At 37.0% G+C, this 27,712-nt stretch overlaps 1 protein-coding gene across 5 annotated transcripts in view; it reads right to left on the bottom strand.

Moving 5' to 3' along the window:
• Positions 1 to 27,712, bottom strand: part of TAFA5 (TAFA chemokine like family member 5) — a 537,936-nt gene that overhangs the window by 138,398 nt on the left and 371,826 nt on the right. For all 5 annotated transcript variants that reach the window (XR_012994564.1, XM_076329083.1, XM_076329106.1 and 2 more), the window contains exon 3: positions 24,859 to 24,986. Coding sequence is in view for 4 of the 5 variants with exons in the window: in XM_076329083.1 (XP_076185198.1) it covers positions 24,859 to 24,986 (128 nt within the window). In the remaining variant the exon portion in view is untranslated. The remainder of the gene's footprint in view (positions 1 to 24,858; positions 24,987 to 27,712) is intronic.

Genomic DNA, 27,712 nt, shown 5'->3' with positions numbered 1-27,712 from the left:
GTAAAATAAGATCCCATGACTGGCAGTTGACAATAGACAAGTTTGCCCTAGGAGTATAGTGGAATCTTCTAACTGAAGACTATTAGAAGCATTTATCTAGTATTACTTTTGATTCTCATCACTTGATGTTTTAAAATCAATTTTGTAAGTTTTCCTAAAATTTGCTTCTAAGAGCATTGTTTAATAACATGATGGTCTTCTCCAAACTAATAATCTACAGACAACTTAACTGATAACTAGTGCTTCTAATATTAGAGGGTAAACTAATTCAGTGAATGATTCAGAGCTAATTCACCAATACCTTAAGTGATAAAGATCATCATTATAAACCTCTATTTCATGAACAGATCCATGATTTAAACACATTTTTCCAAAACTTCCTGAATGGAGATTCATTTATTTTTTGTCAAGAAGTCTTTTTCTTTATTCATGAGTCCACAGTTCTTTAAAAAATAGCATCCATTGCAATTTCATCATTTGGGAAGGCAATGTTTTGAGTTAAAATCCTGCCTATTCAGGCTTTATTTTTGTTTAAATGTAGTAGGATGTGGGCTACAGATAATTTGAACAACAAAATCTTCTATCCTTTGGCAAGCACTCATTCACTTTTAAACTCCAGGTGTCTGTGACAGTGCACTAAGGCACCATAATTAAAACATGGAATGCTGGATATATTTAACAGGTTCAATTTTGTTTGCTGGTTAAAGATTGAGAGACCAAAAGATGGAGCCTACTAACAACACTGTATGAAGAAAGAGAAATCACTACAGACTGAAGTAAGTCCCACTGGGGGCCTAACAAGCACCTGCCATTTCCACGCAGTGAGAGATCAATCAGTCTCCGTATGCAGCAAGCCGACCTGCCAAAAGCAGAACCACAAGGGGGAGAGAAGAAAAATGATCAATTCCCCAGATTCTGTGCTCTGCAGTAATAAAACACTGTGCTCTAAACACTTACACTGTCTTTGCAATTGTGATATCTTAGTCAAGTTCAAAATCTGCAGTGAAACTCCAGTCTGATATACAGAAAGAAAGGTATCCAAAGTGCATTAGAAAATAAATTATCTCTATAGTTACTGTGTAAATTCAGTCACATTACAAGGAAAATGAGTTTTGGGGTTTTCAAACTTACAGTTGTGAAGTACAAACACCTAGATTTTTGTTCTCATGTACAAGACTGCAGTTTACATTTTGCAGACTTCATTGCTTATTTGATTTCTGCTTGCAGTGGAGGAGTGAGTTGGCCAATAGAGTAGTAAAACATACTAAATATGTACCAAACACAATAGTGGCAACTGGAAATGAAAACAAGAGAATTGGAACTTGGTATTTGTCTATTTGCTAGAAAGTGTAGTTATCAACACCCATATAAAGCTCACTTATTATCAAGCAGAAGAATAATCAAAGAATCATAGAATATTACACATAATTCCAAGCTGTTACTGGCTTGGGTCAGTGCCTGGGCACATGGATACAGCTACATGTTAAGGTAAGGAAAACCAACCTCAATTTGCAAAGACCAGAAACCATGAACAAAACCTCTATACGTTACTATTCTTTCTTAGGGAATCAAGTACTCAAATACATCCGAAAAGGTGACATGATCAAACAAAATTGTCTGGAATTCTGGGGAAAGCACTGAGATCATGCAGTACTTATGCAATTAGCCTGCATCTTTTAATATTTTCATGCTCTCAAGTGTTCTTAAACCACGTTCCCACAATATGAAGTGTGATTTTTCATTTCCTGTTATACAGAAGACAGCTGTGGAGCAGTGGTACAGTAGTAAATAATACAGGACAGGAATCTGTTTGGTATACCGAAAAAAACCAAAGAGCCTTATTAGAGGTATTTATTTGCATTTACCCGTCACTACTGTTATGAAGAATGATGATTATAATGAAAACCCTAAATTAAAAAAGTCCAAAGCTGTCTTTTGATATATCAAAAGAAGTCCAGACTGGCAAAAATGAAAAATAAAGAGGGCAGCTGAAAAATTCAAAATAATATAGTATTCTTCATTAGTCAACTAGAAAAATAATTTTGTTAGAAACAAAACAGTGGAAACAAATGGTCTGATCTTCAGATAAAATTGTTTGTTTCTCATTCACTTGAGAAATTGTTCCAGAACAGTTCATCCTTGCACAAATATTACCTTTGAAATATTATCAAAGTCACTGTCTGCAGAGGTTATCTGCTGAGCAAGTGCCTGTAGTGTTAGCTCAAGAGAGATCCAAAGATAGCTATAATTTTTCCATCAAACTTGCAGAAGAAACAACATGAGTTTTATCATATACAGTCAAACTTTTAAATAGCTTGTTCAGTTCTGCCAGTTCCTGCTTTAGTCTATTCTCTGGGACTGCATTTAGGCTTCAGCAAATCCATCTCCCCATTAGTTTTGCTCCTCAAATACCCTTGTTGATAGATTTAATTTTAATATCACACCTTCAGCTGCCTCACAGAGACAAATGCCACATGACACCATGTGGATTGTGCTGCTCTTCAAACTGAGGTGAAGTTCTGACTTCATTGAAGTGAAGAGGAAGACTTCCATTGATTTCAGTGGGATCATGGTTTAACACACAGACTCTATAAAACACATCGCTAGGGTCTGCACCATAAATCCTATTATCACTCAGTGACCTGAACAAGTTCAGTACATTAACATTCAGTAAATTAATTTGTACATTAAAAAAAAAAAAAATTAAATCAATGACAGTTATGTAGACAATCTTTAAGCAAATAAATAAAACAAGCACTTGGTACAGATTAAAAAGAAAGAAAGAAAAAAAAAACCAAGACAAAAAAAACCCCAAAACCCCAACAGAACAGCATATGTGAGGAGGCAAACTGAAAATAATTTCTTTCACACAAAACAGAATACCATTGAAGCTGCTCTGTAATGTGTAGCATACTTGCCTATTAAATAAAAAGCAAGACATTCTGTCTTTTTGGCTTTCAAATGTCACCAAAAATATACCCCGTACTTCTGTGTGAGAGCTAAGTACACAAGTGCTGAACGCTGCTGCAGTCTTTAATGACTGCTTCTTTTTCAAAAAATTATTTCAGGATGACTTAAACAACTTACTAGCAAGTTCAGTATATGAATTCTGTGTCACTTGGGCTTACTGTGATACAATGCCTACGGAAGAGATCCAAAGGTATAGCTGTGGAATATTACTCAGAATACAGACTGAATTATTTCTCTTTCTAGGAATCACTACAATCACATTAATTAAATTATACCTAAAGTAGTATTTAGATACCTTACATCAAGACAGCATTTTTATCCAGCTTTACCTAGTCCTGAAAACACTTATACTCTCTACCCATTTCTCAGTTTGATCTCAACTTTCCCTGTGTTGTTACGTTAAATATCAATGTGTGTGCATTGATACTGATACGCAGGGAAGCATGTCTTATGGGGAGAATCTTGTCTTTCTTCTGCCTAAGCTTCTCTATGATCTATTGCACCTAACCTAAATTCCACCTAACTTCCAGAAAACCTGCAAAAATTTTTATGGTCAGCCACAATCTGGAAAGAAATGGAAAACACAGTGTTTAACTTTTAGGTAGCAACCTAATGGCTATCATCCATATTCCTTGCAATACGTCTATACAACTTTACATTCACAGCCTAAAACATATTGAAAAGTTTTCAAGTTTAGATGTTTGAATAAAAAATTGTAAATATTAATTCTCAGATATTTTTAAAGCATGTCAATATATTTTTCCTGGATCGTCAGCAAGCACATTGTCCAGTTTATGCTGAAAAGGACTTCTGTTATAATTGCAGAAGAATTATTTTAAAACACTACTCTGCTAAATAAATTAGAAGGACTAGTCTGAGTATGCATAATACATGTTTACCAGCTATTTTAATTAAAACACATATCCCTGTAGTTAACTTGAAAACTATATTTCAATCTGGCTGCTTTATTATGATTTTCAAGTTTCCTGTATCAGACACACATACATTTTGAAAAACAAATATAAATAAAATATGACAGAATAAACACTGATTAGAACATTTTGGAACATCATTAACATACTCAATTTACATGGCATAAATCTGCTAACATCTGCAGTGATATAAAATCCCCCAACACCATGAAGATGAAAGCAGCCTTTTTTTTTTTCTTTTCTTCATTTGGTACAATAAATAAAACAGTGTCTTTCTTCTATTTCACTTTTAACGAGAAGCCAATGAGTGTCATTACAGTGTGTTAGCACAGAACATTAAAAGGGAGAACATGGAAATATGATGCTGAGCAGTTCAAGTAATCTGTTAGCCCAGGACTTAGAAGAAGAAATTACCTCCATCAGACAGTAATTCTGGGAGGCTCCAAGGTAAATAACCTGGACTACAGCATCACCTCCCTTGGCATTTTTCACATTTCTTGATTTCCATCACCAAAACTGAACATTTAAACAATGAACAATATATTAAAGCTGAGGAAAAACATACACTTATGCATATTGACATGCAGAAGGTTCTGAAACCATTGCTGTTGATTATACATGACCCATATTAAATCGTGGTTTACTTAGATGCACATTGTTGTTTGGTTATTTTTTAACTGGGAAATTTTTTTTTTTTTTAATCTGAACAGGAAAATAATAAAAATCTGCCAAAAACTTATATTTATTCTGAAGGTTGCCAACTGTTGCTGTAAAATGCAATTATATTACAATTATAGTCACAGTGTGCTTGCACAAGAGTGCAATAAGTATCATCCATTTTAGCTCATTCAGAGCCTGAAAATGAAACCCCAGACTAATATACAACTGCCAGATTTTTGCTTCAGTCAAACTGTTTTACTCAATGTCCATTTGTATGAATAAGTAAAATACTGAAGTCTTTATTCAGGCTGAAAAAGCACCTGTAGTCTTCCCCTACTGAGAGTGGAGTGTACAACTTAGCTAATAGTAACAGATTTGTGTTTTGAAATCATAGTATGTCCATCTGAAGTTTTTTAAAACAGACAATTCAGATCCACTTCAGGTCTGTAGAGGTTCATCCAACAAAATGTTAATTTAAAAATCACCCTGCTCTGCAAAGTCCTACAGACAAATAACTGTTGACAAGCCCTTTAATTTGCAGTTCTTTATTTACATAGACCTACTGTGGCAGCAACCTATCACCCACAAGGTTTTTTGCCTCTTTGCTTTTTTCCCTTGTCCACATCCTTTGCCCCAGGCATTCCTCTACTTCACAAAGAGCTAGGGAAAATCCTGTTTGTATTTCAAAAAACCTGAATGCAAAAAGTTATGCATTTGTAAGCTTCGAAAACCAAAAAAGCCATTGTACCAAAAATGAGCACTCAGATTCAGGAATCTGCAGCTAAATCGCTAAGACCTTCAGCTCCTAACCTTTGCAAACTAGTTTTGAAACCAAAAAGACCAGAGACACTTCGTACTAAACCACTTTCCCCTGGGCTGCTGCAGCTGTCAGCATTGCAGTGGCAGCCGTTGAACTGGGTGTCGAGCAGATACTGATTTTTGTTTGTTGCACTGCCTGCCCACCTTCTGAAACCATCTCAGCATGCTCGCTCCCCTGCCATCATCTCTGTCCCAGCCATCTCCTCCCCTTTCCATGTGTATATTCCACACTCTACCAGGTGTGGGATCCCGCACCCTATCCTACACATTTCCCAGGTAAAGAACTATTACTATACATTATGGTTACCTACAAAGTAAATATCTAATCCTCAGATCAGTCTGAAAACCAGCTTATGTTTGTAACTCAGGGCTTTCTCTTTAGAAGACAAGTTTTAAAATCATGTTTCAGATACATCACCTACTTTTCCAAGGACAAAAATGAAATGTATGCAGAAACTAATTTAAATGTGAATGTATCATTCCTCACATAAATTAATGTGAGACCTAGTCCTAGTCTCTTCAAACTCTTGCTTATTTGCCTTTATTACAGAGTATTACCAATGACATATAAGATACATCCTTCCCTCCTATTTTAACAAGTATTTTACTAAGATGATAGTAATGATGGGTCCTTTATTATGCATTATATTGAATGAACTTTTTACATCCAAAAATGTTAACAGCAGTACAATCTCCATTGCTAACAGCAGGCTGCTCTCCACCACTAGGCAAGAGAAACATAACTTCACCAGAGCAAAGAAAGTTAGCAAAGATACCTTTTTTATGAAAGGAACTATAGCTGCTGGACTTCTCATATCAGTTATGTATTTCTTGTGCTTTCTGCATTCCTCATGTTCATCCTAATTTTAGAGGGATTGTTTCCACAGGACTATAAAAAACATATCTTTCCCCCTAGAAAGATGAAACTGCTCCTGTGACCAAGTCAAGTAAGTCAGCTCGCTCAGGTTCTAGGGGAGGCAGAGCACTGGAAAAGCAGCAGCTGCTTAGACTGGGGTCACTGAGTCACTGCCCTATATCAGCATCTAACTCAAATGACCCAAGTGACTAGCCACACATTGTAGATGAAAACCGTCTGATTAACCCTTACCAGGGCTGTGCTATCTTCAGGAGACTCGAGTGTTAATGAGATTACTAATGTTTAAGATGCTGTTCATGATAAAGCAGCAAGACCTTAACTAAAGCAACACTAAATGTTTGTCTGTGGGCCAATAACCATCTCACCTGAAACCTGTCTGAAAGTTGGCAGATGATACTGCAGGGTTTACATTGCTTTAAGGCAGCAGTAAGGCAATCTAAGATTTTTCATGAAACTTTCACAAAGATTTTTCCAGAAAACTTTTAGGAGGGTATTAGCATGTATGGAGTTGTATTAATACTTTTTGTATTAACTTATTAATACTTTTTGCCCCTTTCCAAACCCTCAGTTCCGTTCCTACTCCTGTCACCTGCACCATGGAGTCCCCTCTAGGGGTCAGGTGCAAGAAAGTCTATCATTTCATGGTGGCAATTATACCATAAGAGTTACGTGAAGATTCCTGGAGCTAAGAGGCACAGTTGGACCAAAACATTCTACTGAAACATATACTATAAACACTACAAACACAGACATTAGCCCTATTTTAGGGGGTTAATAATCTTTGCTGCAATTATCTTATTCTTTCATCTTTTTCTCTTTATCGGCTCCTAATGGTATACCATTTTTAAAGGGGATTATTCCAGAATTCATAGTACAAAAAGATAGTATCAGAGAATTAAGAAATATGACCTATTAGTTTCCTTCTGCACTGATATTAGGCCACTTAAGACTAACCTACTTGGAAATAACTTGTGAGCAATATTATCCCTATCTTATGGGCTTTTATAGAACTCAGGTTTATTTTTATGGATGTTGTTCATTTTCTGAAAAGGTTAAGGATCTTCTAAAGTGTTTGATTATTCATCAACAACAGACCCTTCTTACACATACAATGAAGAAAAAAAAAACCAAAAACCAACACCCAGAAATCATAACCAGAACATAAAGAAGTAACAGAATGAAGAGAACATCAAAGATGATTACCAAATCCCTTGCTGCAATTCAATTACTGCTGCCATTATATACTAGCAGTGAAAACACCAGATTTTTCTTACATTATACAGTACAGTTAGTATAAAACAGTGCAATATGATGAAATATACATATTTAGTGCTGGTCAACAGAATATTACTGAACCAAGCCCAATAAATTCTGCTCTTCCATATCTAGTAAGACTCAGAGGAAACACCATCACCGCCAGCAAATAAGGTAAGAGAATGGGGTTTCAGTCCTGCTCTCATGGAAAAGGAAAAAACAAAGGGAAAACACTTTTCAGTAAACATTATTGTCTCATTCACATATGATATGCTTGGAAACTGCTCCCACACTGCTGAGAAAAAGTCATGAGAAGTCCATGAATACTTCTGCTTCGCTTGCTGGCTGCCCTGGAAGTACTGGCCACGCGTAAGGGTCGTCTTCTACGGCTGGACCACAGCATAGGCCAGACCCAGCTGTGGAGGAGAAGAGACTGGCTTACTCCTGAGCCTCTCAGGTCTATGGAAGATGCCCTCATGCACAGAAGTATGTGGTTACAGACAAAGGTCTATATTCATAACGCAATAATTGTCTACCTCTGCATTTGTAAGTAGGCACAAAACTATCATTGAAAAGGAAATACCATCTTATGAGAAGGTTTATTTGGGAACATTCTCCTCTCTGAATATGGAATTAGGGGGCTATTCTTGAACTAATGTACAGAGAATTCAATGTAATTTTATTAATGCAGCATCCTGACAACTTAGAATTAAAAATGAAAAAAAGAAAAAGAAAAAAGAAGGAAAAAAAAGTAGGAATTATTTATAATACTCTTGGGAGCTCCATTATATCTTTCCAGTGCATCATTTTGTCAGCAAAGCTGTGACAACTTTGGACTTTAAAAACATGTGATACGTACAAAATCGATCAATAAACATCAGTCTGAAAACATCAACAATAACACACTATTACTTAACACTCCTAACCTGGTTTCTGATCATGGGGTTTAATAGTCCCTTCTCAAACTATTAACTTTTGAGTCTGCAGACCACTTTCAACTAAATTTGATAGAGATCTCAAAAACACTAAGTCCATGAATATTTGAAAGGTTGGCAATAGGGCAGAGTAAAAAAATTACTAATGACAAATTAAAGTTTATTGATGCTCCTAATGTGGGAAGGACTGCAGCTGGATGGTCAGTCAGCACAAACAGCCTGCTCTTACTGCCAGCAGGCCAAAAATGACACATAGGGTATCAATGGGATACTAGTCAGGATTGCAGGGAATAAAGACTACTGCTTCATTAGTCCCACTGTTCACAGGACAACCTTACAACTAAAACACCACACACTTGAATTTGTAATGTAACTTATATTAAAAAAAAATATTTTTTACATCTGGTAACTGCAAATAAGTGTGGTTTTGTTTGTTTGCTTTTCTTTCAGATTATGTGATTTTGGTTAAGCTTTATGACACTGTAACGAAGATTTCCTTGAAAAGTCATATAAACCCTGCTGTGCAGATATTTCACTTTTTACAACCTAACTACAATACTCTTCTAAGCTATGGTGCCAAGTTTTTATGCAATGCTTGGTTTCATGGCAGAATTCTTTGTATGAATACAGACATTTATATGGCAGATGGTTTGTGCGTATCTATTTTTTGTTTTTCTTTCAAAAATTGTGTTATGTCTATGCAAATTCCCTGTACTTCAGTAATTTTGTAAAGAGCTGACAAATATGCTCAGTACTGTATCTTCCAATAGGAGTAACACTCAAATATAGACTGCCTTGTCAGCAACTTCTGCAACACTTTGGGAGATGCTCCAAAATTTTTTGTTTCATTTTAAAGTTCATTAATTTGACACATTTAAAATATATATGCATTATAAACCCCTGCATTTCTAGCTTTCATTAAAATGTCTATATTGCAGAGAATGTGATTTTGTCAGTTCCCTTTATTTCCTTCAAGTACACCGTTAAAGAGACAACATATCTAGTCTTTTTTTGGAGTTAGAGTTTGATTTTATATGTTGAATCAAAAACAAATAAAAGCTTTGCACAAAAGATAGGGTAAGAGGATGTTTTGGCCCAGTCTTCTGTTGATTTTCCTAAATGAAAAATAAAATATTACTTCTAGGGGATGGAATGGGAGTGGATTTCTGCATTACTAAGTATATATACATTGATCCATAATACTCGGATGACAACCCATCAGAACAGTGTGACTATTTCAGTAATGCAGGTAGAGACATTTTCACACTCCCTTGAGCAGAACAGCTGCATAGTATGCTGCCAAAGTGTTCTTGGCTTGACTTACTAATACAATTTTAAACATCTGCCAGTGGTCTTATATTTTTTATCAGTTATTAAGAAGGACAAAGAGATTACTGATGAAACACAGCCATTTGACAAAGCATTCTTATTGTAATTAGAGGACCTACTATCTAGCATTATTATATAAACACATTTTTTTCTTGGTGTAATACCATTGATTTCAGTAGAGTTAGTTACATCAGGAATGAGAAGAAAGAGAAGACAGCAGTTCACAAAGGAAAAACGAAGATGAAAGGCATTATGTTTAATGTAACACAGTCTACTGAAAAACGGGATGACTCTCATACCTAAGTGCAATACGCACTTAATCTCCCTTCCTAAACAACAAATGAAATGGAGGTGAAAGCAAAGCTGTCCTCCTCCAGGTCAAATTGTTTCCTGGAATGAGAGCACCAGGGGATCATTTGACTTAAAATAAAGACAAAATGTGACTATAAAAATAAAGCTAGGCATCAAACTTAAATGTTTGGAATCTGCCTCCCTCAAATGCATTTTGCATCACTCCCCCAGCCTCCACTGAACATGCTCACTCCAGTGCTATATGGGTAAATCTGATCCTCTGGATTGCCTGCAGTAGCTGAGATATGCCACAGCCTGGGTTCAAATTCCCTAATAGCTCCAAGTTCTTCTTCTTCCACAAATAGCAACTTACTATAGAAAAATTTCAAAAGTCTGAGTAAAAAACTCTGCAATGAGTACAGAGTACACTTGACAAGTAACATGAAAAGATAAGGCAATTTGCCTAAAACTTTAGGTTAGGTCATAAACATCTAAACCTGCCAACTCCAATCTTTCAGTTTGCACATCTTTTAGAATTTATATTTATTAGGTATCTCTGAAGTTAGTATGAAATTGACATTTTAATGAAATTCAAAATTTTCATTGGTGACGCATACTTAGAAGTGTGTATTCTGAGGAGGTGGATATCTGTCTTTCTAAACTAAGGCCCCTCTGATATCCTTCAGATTTAGTCAGACAAGAATATGAAGTCTGGCTAAACCACCAGGAGGAATCAGGAAAGACATGGCTGTACCTCAACCAACGATGATGACAACAGGGCCATACATCTTTTGCATATCAGTCTAGTAGTTAGACCATTCATCTAGGATGCATCTAGGCCTATTTATCTCCAAGGCGATCGAATCCCCACTTCCTGCATTCCAGGCAAATGCCGTGATCACCAGGCAAATATCTCAAATCAGACTATTTTTCACTCCTCTTCCAAAAGCTAAACCACCGTGCAGCAAATTTGAAGTCCCATGGAGAACAGACAGGATAGTCTGTCCAAGCCCAGTAGCTGACACTCATCAGGGAACAGAACAGAGGATACAGATCTCTCTCCATGAAACATATATGCATTTTTATATTGACATTGGATAAAAAACAGCCTGAAGAGATTTAATTGTCTTCTGGAGATACCTAACCTGTCTACATAGCCACTGAGGACAGAAAATTCAATGTCCTGTTGGAGATCTAGATAGGCACCTACTCCTCTGGCTAGATAGTAAAGCTGGGCACATTTGCTCATGTCCTTGGCTTAGACACTTAGGCTGTGGCTAGTATGACTTCAATTCAAAATTCACATTTCTCAGAAAGAAATCTCATCATATAATTGATGTCCTAGTTGAAGCCCCAGGTGTGTCAAGTCCTACAGGCAAAGTGAAAAACTCATATAATTGGCTTGTACCTGATCTTTTCCATGCTAAAGCTGTGTGTCAAACATCTAGAGGGTGTTACAGAAGGACGATGTTCCCTCTTCATGAATCATAGAATCATAGAATCGTTTAGGTTGGAAAAGACCTTTAAGATCATCAAGTCCAACCATTAACCTAGCACTGCCAAGTCCACCATTAAACCATGTCCCTAAGTGCCACATCTACACGTCTTTTAAATACCTCCAGGGATGGTGACTCAACCACTTCCTTGGGCAGCCTGTTCAAATGCTTGACAACCCTTTGAGTGAAGAAATTTTTCCTAATAGCCAATCTAAACCTCCCCTGGCACAACTTGAGGCTGTTTCCTCTTGTCCTATTGCTTGTTACTTGGGAGAGGAGGCTGACACCCACTTCACCCAAAGCAGCCCTGTGCACCTCTCAGCTACAGTAATCGCTATACCTGAGGTAGTGCTATTCCTTAAGACATCACCTAGACCACTAAATGCACCTTCAGTTGTATGACTCACTTCACATGGAAGACAAGAATTTACCTCAGAAGTCTGCAAAATACCATCCTTCATTAAAATATATCAGTGATTAGGCTTAATAAACACCACCATTCAACCTCACCCTATCTAGCCTAAAGTGTCTTTCAAACGGGTGATGAAACCCCTAGAAGGAAAAGAATTCAGAAGGCTACCTCTACTGTTATAAGAACTAAGTATCAGTCTTCCCATAACCCTGACAACTTTTTTTTCTCTTTTTACATATTTGACATTGCCACACCACAAAATGTATATTTTTTTGTAGCTGGAACAATTATAAGAATTGTTCTGTAAGGGAAAAAAACCCTCTCAAAAGAGATTCTCAGGACTTCATGGAGAAAAAGGAAAAGAGATAGGAAGAAAAAGGAAAAGAACAAGAAGAAGAAGCAGCCCTCAGGGATACTGGCCTATGTTGAGATTTACTGATTCTCACTTCATTTCAAAGCAATCAGTTGGTCATTTTATTATGGTTAATGATTTCAAGGATATAGGAAGTGAGTTCCTTCTGCCTTAAGGGAACATCTCCCACATCAGTGTGTATTCTGTTTCCTGCAATTTAGTGGAGACAACCTCAACTTTCTATTTAAAGACTTGACTTTGCACATTTTTTACTGCTAAGGCTAAACTTGCTGTGATCATAGACTTATTCTGCTGAAGGCCCAACTCTGGCTACAGGATGCATAAGACTGATGTAATGCTGAAACGAACCCTACCATCTATCCATACCCTTTCAGTCACATAAAAGAAGATGAAATATTACTCCACAGCACAATTCAATAACAAGTTTCTGTGACCAGTGTCTGTCTGGCTGAACAGACAACTAGTCTCTGTGAGAAAAATTAAGTCTGTCTGATGACTCAAAGCAATCTCAGAGTATCACAACTCTTCCCCTCATATGGTTTATGAGTTATTCCACTATGGCTTTTATAAAGATGGTTAAAAAATAATCATAACGTTTGAGCTGGTAAAGACCAATCAGTTAATTTATTTCATATCCTACCAATACAAGATTCATCCCCACAGTACTCTTTCTAGATCTTTGTTCAAGCTAGCTTTGAACTAAGCAATTGTTGGAGTTTTCAGCTCTGAGAAACTATTCCACAGCCTAATAGACTGAACTGCTAATATTTTTTCTCCTACATTTTTCTCTATCCATACTTTTGTCTCTGCAGGCCACCTTATATGCTTCCTCTTCCTCTATGATTTTACAATGTTGAATTAGTCATGGATTGTTACTGGCTTCATTTGTGTCTCGCCTGTTAGCCACCATTTTGGTCAGTTCAACAAATTTTTGTGCTTTATGTAACTCTAAACAGACAATTCTACATGTGTTTGGTTGTTCTCTGATTTTGCTGTGGGATTAGGATGTGTTCTACCTACATTTTCACAGGAGCTATCATCAGTTACATTTTAGCTCCTTCAGGGATTTTTACATTATCTTTCAATCTTCATGGGTATCCTTCTTTTAAATTCCATTTAAGTCTTAACTTAGTCAGACTTTAGTTGCCAAGTTTCCACCCAAGGCAAACTGAAGTAAAATAATTTTGGGGGCAGACAGAACAGGACGCGAAGATTCATAAACACCTGATAGAAGTTCCAGAGGTATTCAGAAATGCCTTGGTTTGAGAAGCAAGGCGAGTAAGCTCTAACACTATCTGAAATGGGTGTTTCAGCACCTAAAATATGCCTGAGTCCCCAGAGGACTCCTAATGTGCTACCGATGCTCAAACCATTCCTCAGTCACCCGTACAGCTCTGAATCCAGCACAAAAACATGACAAGGGGTGAGGAGTACATCTCTCAGGTCTTACACATATTCAATGGGAAAACAAAAAAAAGGCAGTAGGAACAGTACTCAGTGCTTCCTTCTCACTCAGAGGAGTCCCCTTCTCACTGGGCCACAAACTCATGTTCCTTTTTACCTATTTTTGCCATCTGGACCCATCAGTCTTGAATTGCTTTCTGCACAAGAGTTTCCTAAAGGACCACAAAGGGGCCTCACCTGGGATACGCCCCAGTCTGGCAGGTCATGTGATTTGTGGAGTAGTGTGGCAACCTACTCTAGATGCTCTGTGGATACTCTGTGAATGTCTTTATCTTGTTTCCTTGATCTCCGCTGGGTTGATACGGAGATCAGGTACTAAAGGGCCTACATGCTTCCCTCCCTAAGTGCATTACCTTCCTAAGTTTGGCCCCATCACAAGATTTAGGGTCTTAATTATTATTTGCATTTGGCCTCCAAAATTTACAACACACTTAAGCCCTGCTGATCTCAGCCAACTTCTTTTTAGCTACTCAAAGAGATTAAATACTTAATTTTCACTGACATGATGCTTCTCCCCCCCTCCCTCTCCCTTTTATTTTTATGACTCACTGGTCAGAACTGGCTCCTTGCAAGCTGTTTTTGGCTGTATTATCACATGTCAGCTCGGTCTCAGGAATGTTCCTCCAAAAGTTTCCCCGCATCCTGCTTCCTTTCCAACCACCAAAATTATTTCCTTAAGGGAGTATCTTTCAGTCTTAGGTGAAATCCAGGTTTCTTTACTGTGCCTAGAGATGTCCAATATCCATCAGTAGGAATAAATATTTCTCCAGAAATCAGTCTGTCACCACATTATTCACAGAGGGACAGCACACAAATTTAGAATTGTGACGTATGTCCTTATAAATGCTTTAATGTAAATGGAGAATAGTATTAGACAGTAGAGAGGCTACCTTTAAAATCCCCACTCCAGAAAAGTACAGCATCCTCCACAGTTTAGGACATGGACTTTCAAATATCTTATCCCCTTCACGTAGGGTACGCCAGTGTATTTCATTTGAGGGAGGTATTTCATATGCTTTGTCTGCACCTCAGGGGCAACTTTTAGAATTCTTTGGAAAGTGCAAATGGGGAAGAATAGCAAAATTAGCTGAAAAAACTAACTAGGTATCCAGCAGCAGTTGTTGATGGCCCAACAGGCATTGGAACTACGTAATAAAGGCTGACATACCCCATAGGTTTTGACCTAGAATAATTTAAACTGCTCTGTGTCTGCGTTATTCTAGGTTAATCTGCAGTATTGTAATCAGAAGCTGATGTGGCTGAAAACTAACCTGGCAAAAAGTGATTCCTGTTTGGCATCCCAGACATTTCCACAAGCACTTAAGTGCCTGCCCAAAATGGAGGTCAGGCATATACAGCCAGAGTGGGGTAGGAGAATGGGACTGGGGCAGTCTGGATTTAGACCGGTTTAGGCTACCGTGAAGCTGCACTGTCAATTAAAGAAAAGGTCCTATTCGTGTATATTTTGCTGTTTGATATTACTGTCCCACCCTTGCCTAGTTTTATCTGGATCAAGGATCAGCCAGTTTTGTTCACTTCCAACCTCCTGTCTCAGCCATGTAATGAGACTGCTAATCTCTAATGAAACGCAGGAATAGCCCAAGCTTTGAGCTACCACTTTACCATGACTCTGTAAACTGAATTGTCTTTCTGCATACCCTAGTAAGCACATATGCAAATGAACAGGAGGAGCAGGTGAGAACAAAGTCTCATAGGCAGGAGTTAACTAGATGAAAAAACAGGCAACCTTATCCTTTAGGTCTGCTCCCAAGGTAAAGAAACTTGTGTGCAGACATAATGCTACTAAGTATCGAAGCTCTACTCCAGACGCTTGATGAAAATACAGCAGGGGAATATTGAAAAACAGAAATGTCTGTTGTGTGCCTGCCTTCCACAGATTTTCAATAACACTTAAGAGCTTAACATCTTTTATGCTTTTGAAACCATTCTTAACAAAATAACATTATACCTTTCACAAATCTATCTCTTCCTGGGACACCTTGACCTAGATCAATACACTCCTGTTAACTGTTATTATGTCCTGTTCACAGGTCCTCCATCAGTACCTTGTTGAAATGTGAGTTTTCAATGTGACAGGCCTTTCTGAATTAATTTTCAAGTATGATTTTAAGAAATAATGTGTCAAATGGATTATAAAAATCCCTGTACTATAACACCTATTTAATTTTCTTTATTCACTGCTTGTTTTGTTCAGTCCAAGAATTCTAGCTTGCTTTGCATAATTTAACAGAAATTTTTGGGGGTATTCTTAAAAAAGAAATGTTCCAAAATGGATATACATGTGCAACATCATCATCTTCTAACACTTGTACCATGAACATTGTCACTGTGCGAAATGGGTGTGTAATAATTTTAGCATCATTTTAAATTCTTGATATTGATGTGACATACCAGTTTCCAACCTTCATAGTTTTCCATTACATGCCCACAAAAAAAATGATTTAAACTATATACTCAAGTTCTGTGTTGTCTTTTCCAGCTTTCTTCCTCGTTTGCATTATCAAATCTATTTTTTCTTCCACATGTACAACTGTAGTCCTCTTCAGTTCAACTACATGGCATATAGCATCTATTGAATCACTTCTTACAGTGTGTTGTGCTACTTACAGTGAATCAAGAAATTGCACAAGTAATCTTCAGGGTTGTTTCCTCAGATGGTCTCTCTTTGCAGTCACTTATTAAATGAAAATTGATTTTCTCATATTCATGTAAGAAATCAGAACCTTCAGACAATGTCAATCTATTATGAACCATATGCAGTAGGACTGGGCAGCACTGTATCAAATTGTCTGGTTTAGCAGATGAATGAGATTTAGTTGCTTAACACAGGCAGCTAGTGAACTAGCATATCCTGCATGGCTTCCAGCTGCCACCCCACAACGACACTGGTCTATAGGTTCTGTGTCATTTATGCTCACCCTATGCAAGATGTCTTCAACACCCTTAGGTATCTGAATGCACTAAAATGATAAATTGAGGAAACTAAGTCCCATTTAGAATGTTTATCTGTTATGCTAAGAATTGTCAAAACACAAAAAGACCCAATACTACCATTACTAATATGAATGTGGTTTAACTTTTCTTGTTCCCTTTTTGTCAATCTCAGTTTATTAATGTACTAATTCTTAACACGTTAATTTCTTAGAACAGTTACAATGCTATTTCAGTATTTGGAAAGACCTACCTAAATGTAAATGGTGACTAAGGTGCTAAACAACAGTAACAAAATCTAGTATCAGCCTCTTCACATCCATTCTTTGATGGGCCTGTAATTTTCCCCACGCAGAGACCTGAATCATCCATTATAGATATCAACTGTCTATGCCCTAGGCCTTCCATTTTTAAAACTCAGGTTCTTTTTTTTGTTTTTGAGGAGATTGATGAGAAACTTACCGCCATATAAAAATGTAATTTTTACTGATGTACTGCAAAATTATAGAATTTGGAAAGAATTTCAAATTAAAGTATTTTTTTATCAGGACCAACTTAATACTTTAGGCATTCCTTAAAATGCAGGTTTGTATACACTTGAATTTTTTAAATGTCCACAATTTATTGGGTGGGTTCACACTATGACATAGTAGTCAATGAACTCCCAAGTTACAGATGTGGTTTTATATACATTTCAGAATTCTGGTTTCAAAGTATAGAAAAAATAAAAACAACCCATGCAGTTTTGTTTTTTTGTTTTTTTTTTTACTGAAAACAAAATGTATTCCATAAAACCATGAAATAGATGATTGGAAACATTATTATTGCCTGGGGTAGGATCTGCTTTTGTTTACTTACTCAAAGTGACAGTTCAGACCTCAAATGGATCAAAATATAGCTCATTTTACAGTGAACTAACTGTTTTTAAATACAGATTAACCCATATCACCAAAAAAAAAAATATTCCTAAGCATTAATCAGTAAACCAGTTTTACCTCACTGAATCTAAGTCTGTCCTCTCCCTAAGTTAGCATAGTGAGATGGGACTGAATGCTAGAAGCAACCTCCCAATATGAATATGAGTTAAGAAAAAGGAATCCTGAAAGAAAAGATATCTCTAGAAATCTTATCTATCTGAAAATTGAGTTTATTTATTTGTACAGGAATTGCAGCATCATTAAAATAGACCACGCAGACTACCTGAGGCTATTATAATTCCCCATTAAAATCTGAAAATATATGTTCTGAAAGAGAAGAACAAAATCTATGTTTCCCTATTTTCTTCCATGGAATTATTTGAGATACTAACAAATTACAATTTCAACTTAGACATTTTACTCCAAGTTATTCTTGGAGTAAACTGTGGTCTCTTTTCAGGCAGCGTGACTCACTGAACATCAGTAGAACCAGTATTCAGCATTCAGGACAGAGGGAGGCACCTAATCTCTTCAAGGTGGTTCTTCAAGTTTCTGCCAGCTCCTTTCAACATGAAGTTTACAAAAATCACAAAACCTTTGCTAGCATGTTGGATTTAGGACTTGAAGATTTGTTATTTGCCACAAAGAAATGTATTTTGATAAGGATCATGGAGAATAGAATAGGTGGGTTTCAGTACATTGGTACCACAAAGGAGTGCACAGCTTTGAGAAGACTGTACTAGTTGAAGCAGTACTAATATGCAAGAGAACTTGCATATTACGAAGCAATAGCATGGCCCCACTCTATTTAGTTCTTCAACTTCATGAGGATTTTATTTCTATTTAGCTTCCTCAGTGCATGAAGGACTTAAGACATGGGGCCATGAAGACCATCCCACCACTCTACTTGTAAGCTTGCCTTGAGCTACTATTCTTTTCTAACACAAGAATTAGAAACATGACTTTTAACCTCTTTGAGACTTAAGACATTCAACCCACATGCTAACTTGCTCAGAAATTAACAGAAAGAAATCTAATTCCAGTATTGCAATGATGACCCATTTGTAAATTATGATACCTTTTGTAAACAATTAGAACAATGCAAACTCTGTTCAGAGCATAAAAATCTCTTGAAAGCCATGGAAATAAACAACAGGTTGAATCTAGGTCTTGGGGTAGAAATCTATAGAGTGTACACTGAAGCACATGGCTATGACATGTCAAGAATTGGTATTTTCTCTCATAATTAATGCTAGTACTACTCGGAAGAATATGAAATTAATAAAAAAATATTAGAAGGCTTAGTTAAAGCACTGGACCATGACTAGGGCTGATCCTGTAGATACGCAGTTACATTAGAATGAGTTGTTAATTATGAGCAACCTAGTCCTGGCAGTTCATATGTACAGTCACACATCCAAATTTCATGACTTTTTGATTTTAACAATACCTGCAGGAGATATTCTGCAGAGGGTGTTCATGTTCTACCCTTTCTCAACTTGATATATAAATATAAAAGGTAGAACACAAACTTTTCAACATATAAAAGGTATTTCAGACTGGCTTCTAATTATGTAGTAGTGGTCTCAGAAAACTTATTCAAATAGCAATTTCAGGACCACCCTACTGAGACCTGAGTTAGTTTTAGAGGACTTTGTCATACATAATGCTTGATGAAGCAATGGTCTCGGAGCTCATGAAGCTCTAACTGGCTGACAGCAGGAGTTGAGAATACAGATGGTTCTTAGTGACAATAAGGATAGTGATTTTCTTAAACCAGATTTCTAGAAATCCAACAAGAAATTCAGAGTGAGCATGGCTGAGGATGATCTGCAAGAGAATCAGGCTGAGTTAATGATCTGTTTTGCCCATAAGTGTATTTGTGAGAGCCCTTTCTGCTGCTGCTAAGATCTCTCACAAGGCAGTGGCAGGCATGCCATCATGAAGAGGGCCACACAGAAAAAGAGAAGACAGAGAAGACGTTAGGACTCACAATTGTGCATGCATATGGACTTTGAAGCAAGGATGTACTCCTGGTCCCATAGCTTAAAAATAGCCAAAGATTCTGATTCCCCAGCAGTATTGGCTATGAATGATGGAAAATTCAGGATCATAACTTCCTGCTTGTTTCTAAAAGCTATTCTTTGGATTGGGATGAGTGGATACACCAGCCTCCTGAAAAATATCCTCTGTAATCTTGGTCTGTATGTAGTGTTCCTGTTACAGTTAGGACAGTGAGGGAATTTGGTAGATGAACTGCTGACAAGTAGATTTAATGTATCTGTTTCATAAGTTGACCACTTCTGACAAAGGGGAAGAGGGAAACTTAATTTGGCATGGCATGCATGTCTGCATCATTCCACTGCTCTAATTTGGTGCTGCTTAAAAGCTTATTTTGGTGGATATTGTGTCTTGGAATGACACAGAACTAGAACTGTCAGGATGTCAAAAAACTTCCAAAAACAGCTTAAACAAATAAAATCAGCTGACCTGTGGAGATGTGAAATGCACATTTAGAAACACTCAGAGCTGGAATGTAGGTGAGGCTAAGTACAGGAATGCCAGGGTTATGTGAATATCCTACAACAACAACATGAATATCACCAATAAGGACATTTATAAGTAACAGTATTTTTATTTTTAAGATACTCTGAATTTCTAAACCTCCTAAAATATTAACTCAGGACTTCCAAATTCACTAAGGTAGGTAGCTAAGGATTGTTAATCTTATTTTTACTGCTGGGGAAACTGAGGCAGAGAGGTTCAGTGACTTACCCAAGGCCACAGAGGGAGTCACTGTCAGAGCCGGGATTAGAGCTCAGGAGTTTCTGGCTCCCAGTCCCAAGCTCAGACCACTAGACCATGGCCTCAGGACATTTCCAGCTGGTCTTCAGTCTAAAAAAAAGTAAATTCTCAAGTATGTTACAGATATGTAACATATATATATTTCTTTTTACTTTGAATGTAATAGTATGAATGAGAACACATTGCTTGTAAGTCAGTGATGAAAAGCAAACCAGTACATTTTATCTGAGTTACCTTTATCATACATGTGTGTATGATAAAGCTCTGCAGAAAAATCTTGATTTAAATTGCAGCCAATACAAACAGCTATTGTATTTTTCAGGGTAAGGAACAAATTGCCTTTCCAACCCAGCCAGCATGTCATTTATATTAATGGTGAGGAATGCTAAGTTGCTCTGTGTGTAAGTAAACTCTATTAAGAAAGTCACGTCCCTTGGTGAAGCTAGATCCTTAGTAAATTTTACTAGCTAAGCACTGAGCTCCATGTCAGAGTAATTACACCTTTTATCCGCTGTGAGCTCTCTCTTAGCTTCTTCATACTCCTTAATTTCCCACTCCAGCTAATTTAGCAAAGGTTTTAAAAGGTTAGCTACTGAGGAACTGGCGCATGAATGTTCTGTTAAGCTCCATGCGTTGAAATCACATCATGTAGAAGAAGGAATTAATTAAGTAACAATTAGGTAGTGATGGATCATTGACAACATATATACAGTTTGGTGCTAAAATTAATCTCCCCTGTAAATCCAATACTTTGTGTATCTTCTCATCTGTACGCTGGCAAGTTTTATACTTGAACTATAAAATGGACAGGCCCTTCAGCAAGATCTTAAAAAAAAGGCATATCTTCTGGCACTATTGAAACTACATACTATTTTAAAAAATCATATAGCTTCATTTTTTTTTAAAGAATTGAAAGAGTAATGAGAATAGCAAAAGGAGAAGAAAATTTTAAGGCAGGTGATTTTAAAGTGACTGTAAGTACATTTGTTATATGAAAGTACTTAGTATGTTGGAAGTGCTAACAATTGTGTAGTATTCTCTTGCTATCTTCTTTTACAAGTTGCCATATTGTTTCCTTGTATTGACAGTCAGTTGCTTAATACATAGATTGGCAGTTAGCCCAGTCAATCTTCAATTCTAAAAGCCTCTTAGCAGATAAAAAATCTTTGGTTCATTCACACCTTGTAGAAAGGATGACAGGGCAGAAGTGACATCTAGATCCATTTAGAGTGTACTTTGATTTTCCTTTGCCTTGCACCTTGTGTAGTCATTTATAGCTGTGCAAAGTGAGCACAAAATGGATATAAAACACTGCTACCCATGTGAGGAGAGAATTCTGATTTGGTTGCATTATTTCCAGAGGTGATCACAAAAAGTGCCAGGCAGTGAAAAAATGTGGCTCTGCATAGGAAGTCTAAACAATTTTGACACAAAGCACAAAGTAGCGGCAGCACTTTCCAAACAATTTACAGAAATTGCACTTTTGCTTTGGAGCAATGGGTATTTTCATTTGCTGTTCGGTATTTTCATAGAAAAAATATTAGATGTTAAACTAATCTACAGAAAACAAATCCTATTTCTTCCTTTTTTTGGTGGAAACATATTTAACTGTGAGTCCTAAACTATATTCTCACAGAAGAAAGAACTCATACCCTACATAAGATCTCCACTAGTTCTACCTTTCCATGTGCTACTTCTAAACCCAGTACTTAAAAAGTTACACTTCTACACAACCTCCTGGAATCAATGCGAAGTCTCAGTCCATCAGAGTTCAATACTGTTCTGGCTTTAGTATGAGTAGCAAATTATTGTCTCAGCATTTACCAAACAGTAATATCTCTGCTAAATGATCTACCACTGCTATGATAATGAAAGACCTATTGCTAAGTATCTTCAAGATACAAACTAATATTAGCAGGAAAGGATGGCAAATATTAGATTAACAGATGTGTGTTAACAAAATTGATAGTTAACAAATTAAGGACCCAATCTGGCTGTCACTGGAGATGTGGTCAAGAATTATTTCTACTTAACAACAGACATTTAGTGTATAATAATTAATTCAATATGTTTGGACATTTATTTCCCCATACTACCTGGTGGCCATTTGTCTGGCCCTTCCCAGCCAGAAATCCTTCCCGTTACACTTAGATGCCATGATGGGCCTGGCAACTCAGGTGTGTTGATTAGGAACAGAAATAGAAATTACTTCACTACATCAGCAGCTGTTGACCTAAGAGTACTGCTACAGTAAATAATGTCTCTTGGTATTTCTAATAGAAAACTTCTTTTCTTTTAATCACAGTCATGCACTTCATAGAGTCATCCTAAGACATAGTTCCCAAACCTATTACCACTGTCCAAAGCTTCCCTTACCCTTCAACCAAGTGGCTAAAGAACAAATGAACACTTTTTTTTATTCTTAATGTTTTAGTAATACTGTATTATAGATTTATAGGGGTTTCTTGGGCTTTTTCTTTTCTTTTCTTTTTTTTCCTTTTCTTTTTTCCCCCTTCCCCTTCTGGATTCAGAGCTTCTTTAAGTATTCTGAGTTGCTAGTCTGGCTTGACTGAAAAGTACAGTGTGTTTGTTGTGTGTCTGCATGTGTGATGCCAACTGTTGAAGACTGCTTGATGTTAGATGAGGGCTTATGCTCAGAGCTGTTCTACAGTTGGCTCTCTGGCAGAATCTCTCCTCACCAATGATAATGATGTCTCTGTGTGGGGAAGAGTCTGTTTTATAATATTACACTTGCCATGGCCTTAATTTTACTGATGGGGCATGATTATGATTTCATTTACGTTAATCAAAATCATGAGTCATTCCAGTCATGTCAATAGCATTGAAGAGCTATACAGACAAGTGAGAGTTCAGAATCAGGCTTCTGGTGTTTAATCTGAAAGGATATCTGAATCGCCTCATTAAAGATAGATACTGAAGGATAGATCCTCTGCTTACTTTGCATTACTCAGTCATGCCATTAGCATAAAACATCAAATAAAGAACTATAATGACAGCTGGCAATGTGTCACAGTGCATGGGTTTTCTGTTTACCTTGGGTGCAGAAAATACCCCTGAATTAACAAGATTTAAGATAATATTTCAAGTATGACAAAGTGACCGTATTAGGTCTCCTTGCCCTTGGAAGTTGGCATTAATGTTTCAAAAACTTATTTTGTTCCTTTGGTTTTTTATGTCACTCTTACATAACTTGAATGCAAAAGATCTAAAGGCAAACAATATTTAAGACCTCAGAGACTGCGTTAAGTTTTATAGCCCTGTCCATAATGAATATTATGCCTGGTAAATACAGGAGCAGCAAAACTGTGATCACAATTCATAAAGCTTCTTTTGTAGGTATCTCATAAAGTACTATCAAATCTTCATTCTTTTTTAAAAAGTGAAAAACATGTTAATTTTCCAAAATATAGTCATTCTAAAACAATAACTGGTGTCTGTCTCCTACTCAGACAGAGAAATTGTGCAGGGGATGATGGGCCTTAATTTAGTCCTCACTGATAAGTACTTTCAAGACTAAATATTCTTGAAATTGCACTTATTTAAATTACACTCAAGTTCCATGTAAATCTAAAAAAATATTATGGGGGGGGATAATTTCAAGAGGTCTAGCAAGCTATCAGAATATTGCTCTATTATATCTCTTCAGATTTTTTCCATTTTTGAAGTCAAAGAATTATTGGCATTTGAGAACATTTTCTAGAAATCTGTTTGATATATTACAGGCCCTAGAAACCATTACTGTTGTATATACTCTCAGCTTCACTACAAGCACATGCCCCAAGACACCAAATCAGAGAGTTGAGGGTTTTATCAACAAACCAGGACCAAAAGGAAGCTGAAAGAAGGGTTCTTTTACTATGTTTTCTACAGGTCTCACTGATTGTCCCACTGAAAACTAAAGACCTATCTGTGCAACTTGCTTTTCCAGTACAGTGGGAGTAGCAAAAATATTTTCTTCCCAATTCCCAGTGAGAGCTTTGTTTTCACCCTGCTAGACCATGTGTTCAGTTTTATACCCTACACCTCCTCAGTGTAAGAAAATTCTTGTACAGTGAAGCAGTAAGATCCTGTCTTCAGGCTGAATACAAATGTTAGTTAAACCACCGGTGCCTTTTAAGAAAACCTTGATATAATTTCCACTCTTAGTAACTGTGGGAATTATACATTTTTCCTGTCTTTGTGATAACACTGCTGTGTATTTCAGTAAGCACACTTGGGCACATAGCTTAATTATAAGGCAACAGACTTTACATATCTGTGCTGAAAACCAATTAGAAATCGCACTCTTTGTTTTTCAATAACCTAAAGTGAATGAGAAACTGAAGAAATATAGAACAGAGAAGTGACCTACCGTGGTTGTCTTTATCCGTCCTCCTGGTTGCGTACAGGTCCAGCCTGATTTATTGATTAGCAAATCACAGCCTTCTCCTTCTAAACATGGAAGCATTTCACACCACTGTTTTGTTTTGATAATTCGTGCTATGGAACAGAAAAGAAAAAAAAAAAACAACAACCAAAAACAATTGGCAGGAGAATTCACATTTCACTTATCTCTAAACACTTTCTCATTTGAGTTGTCTATTTTCATCATCTGATAATGCAGCCATAGGTTATGATGTAGACAGCCCTAGGCAATTTACAGAATTATTTACAACACCTGCTGTGCCAACAAATTTCGTAATAAAAATAGAACTTAAAAAACAACAATAAAACAAACGACAGCGCTGTTGTAGATCGAAAGAACATAAAAGTTAGCTACTTTTCTAATTAATTCCATGCTTCTTACAGTCAAGGAAATATTGTTGGGGGGGGCTAACAACCCAAGACTTACTATCCTAACTAATCATTACGGCAGCCTAAAAGTGACCTACGACTGGGATCCATTGTGTTAGACTCTGTACAAACCTGAGCAGACACTCCTTATCCTGAACTGCTTCCATTGTAAATAGACACGAGACACACACTGGATACAGAAAAGCTATAATAAATAGGTAGAGGGGTCAACATAATGACAGAAATTGTGAAACTGTGATACTTGCAATGGTAGGGGCATAGTTAGGGGCAGGAACTAGGAACATAAGAAGGACAGGTGTTGCATGAAGTAAAGGTTGGGAAATCATAGGGAAGGAGACAATAAGCAGAAGGAAAAGACTGGAACACCCTATTACAACAAGGGAAAGGAAGTCTAGCCAGGAAGGTCCCTAACTGAAAGGTGGTGTGTTGCGTGCTTTGCAGCTCCTCTTAATGCTTGTGTCTCTGGTAAGCTGGTTCTGCAAAATTTCCTCAAGGTCACACACAGCAAGTAGTCTTGGAACAACAGAGCTCCGACTCCATTAAAGTAGATGCAGAGGAGCTGTAGGGAGCAATTTTTCTTCAAGGCAGGGAGAAAAGGGGCTTTAATTCCTGTAGGCTTCTTTCTGGATTATACTACTACTTCTTTTGAGTTCCTATCTGTACTATCTGGGTTCCTTCTCATAGAATATTAAGCAATATGACTAATATCTACTATTTTGTTACTCTTTCACTGTCCCCCTGTAGGGAAAATTGTAGGGTGGAGTGTTAGTTTGGGATACTTTTTATAAAATACATATACAGAGATGCACTCACTTGCATGGTGCCATATAGTAATGCAAAACAAGGTAAGAGCCCCCAATCAATCTATCTTTTGCTCAGACTGTAAGGCTCAGAGTCCACAGAAAATGGTCGTCAGTTCCTTCAGAGATCATCTCAGCAATCCTGAGCTAGACTATAAGAAAGCTTCACCACCTCAATTTGTACATAAGTGTCCTGGGATTCAAGGACAGAATAAGTTCCACATACAGGGACACAGATCATGTCTTCCTCTCTGTTGATGTGTGACACCAATACACACAATGTATCTTCAACAGTCATGAGTCCAACAAAAAGAGAATTACAGGAGAAATACTTAGCAAGATAAGCATACAAGAAGCTTAGGATGCTCCAAATTAATTTTGGGTCCAAGGAGCTTAAAAGCAGCATTTATACCCAGTGGCAGTTGCAGCTTTTTATGCTCACCTGAACATGTGATTCAGCCTCCCTATGCCCCTGACGTCCTCTGTCTGGAACTACTTAAGAATACATTCCCCAATGCCACTGGATCGTGGCAAGAAATAGAAGTGCAATTTAAAGTCTTTTAATAAAATCCTTTCCAATATTTTGACATGAAACAACTTGTGTCCTCAGTCCCAGTACAATTGTTGGTAAGCTCTAGCAATATAATGAACACCGATTTCTTTCAGTGGAAGCTCAATCTGAAATTCATATTAAGATTTTCATTATAAAAAACACTTTAGCTCCCAAACGTCTATATAGGAATTTGCACTGTTCATTAGGCAATATATATATTGCTGGAGGAATGACTCCCAAACAATTTTCATAACTACAATTTTTTCAAGCAAATCCACTAAGTTTTTATAGCACATAATATACGGAAATCTGGATTGTGCTTCGGGTCCATAGGTACTGCTCTACTGAGAACTGGATCATATCCATTTTCAAGGCTAACATCTCCTATGTAACAGATAATAGCCTCATCCTTCCTGAGTGAGGGCATGCATCCAGCTGCAGGCTTTACAGAAAAAGCTCTGTAAAATGTTAACACCAAACCTCACCCATTTGCACGCATATATTTTGCAATTCACAGATCGAAGTGGCTATTTCTATCAATGTTTCACCAATATCAAGGATCACTGAAAGACTGAATAGTCAGTTAAACTCAAAAATACATACCAGATTGCCTCTACTATCTCAGGCGGGAGGTTTTCCTGGAAATATAATTTGAATTAATCTTTAAAAAAAGTATTTCTCTCCTCTGTGAATTACTCTTAGTGTTTGCTTGGTTGCTATCTCAGAATGCAGCTATCGGTAATATCACAAATATATGGAGTCCTTGCTCTGGGTATTGGCTATATCCACACGAATTTAGAACACACCAAGAGTATTTTACAGAACATAAAGTCTAAAACATTTCCATGTTAAGTGTATAGACTAGCTCATGCATTTAGGCCTTGAGAATCAGAACAACCTCTTTTTGCAGGGAAAACTACTCAGCTCACATAGTTTAAAGCAAATCAGTATCAAAACGGCTTATTAATTTATTAATGACACATAACCAGCAGCCGTGGAGGTTCAGTACCAGTGATACAAAAAAGTAAACCACAGTACTAGACATGAAATGTTCATAA

This window comes from Aptenodytes patagonicus, chromosome 1 (assembly GCF_965638725.1).
Source record: "Aptenodytes patagonicus chromosome 1, bAptPat1.pri.cur, whole genome shotgun sequence".
NCBI classification, from domain to species: Eukaryota; Metazoa; Chordata; class Aves; order Sphenisciformes; family Spheniscidae; genus Aptenodytes; species Aptenodytes patagonicus.
Note: the sequence above shows the minus strand (reverse complement) of the source record. Positions and strands in the feature narration are given on the sequence as shown.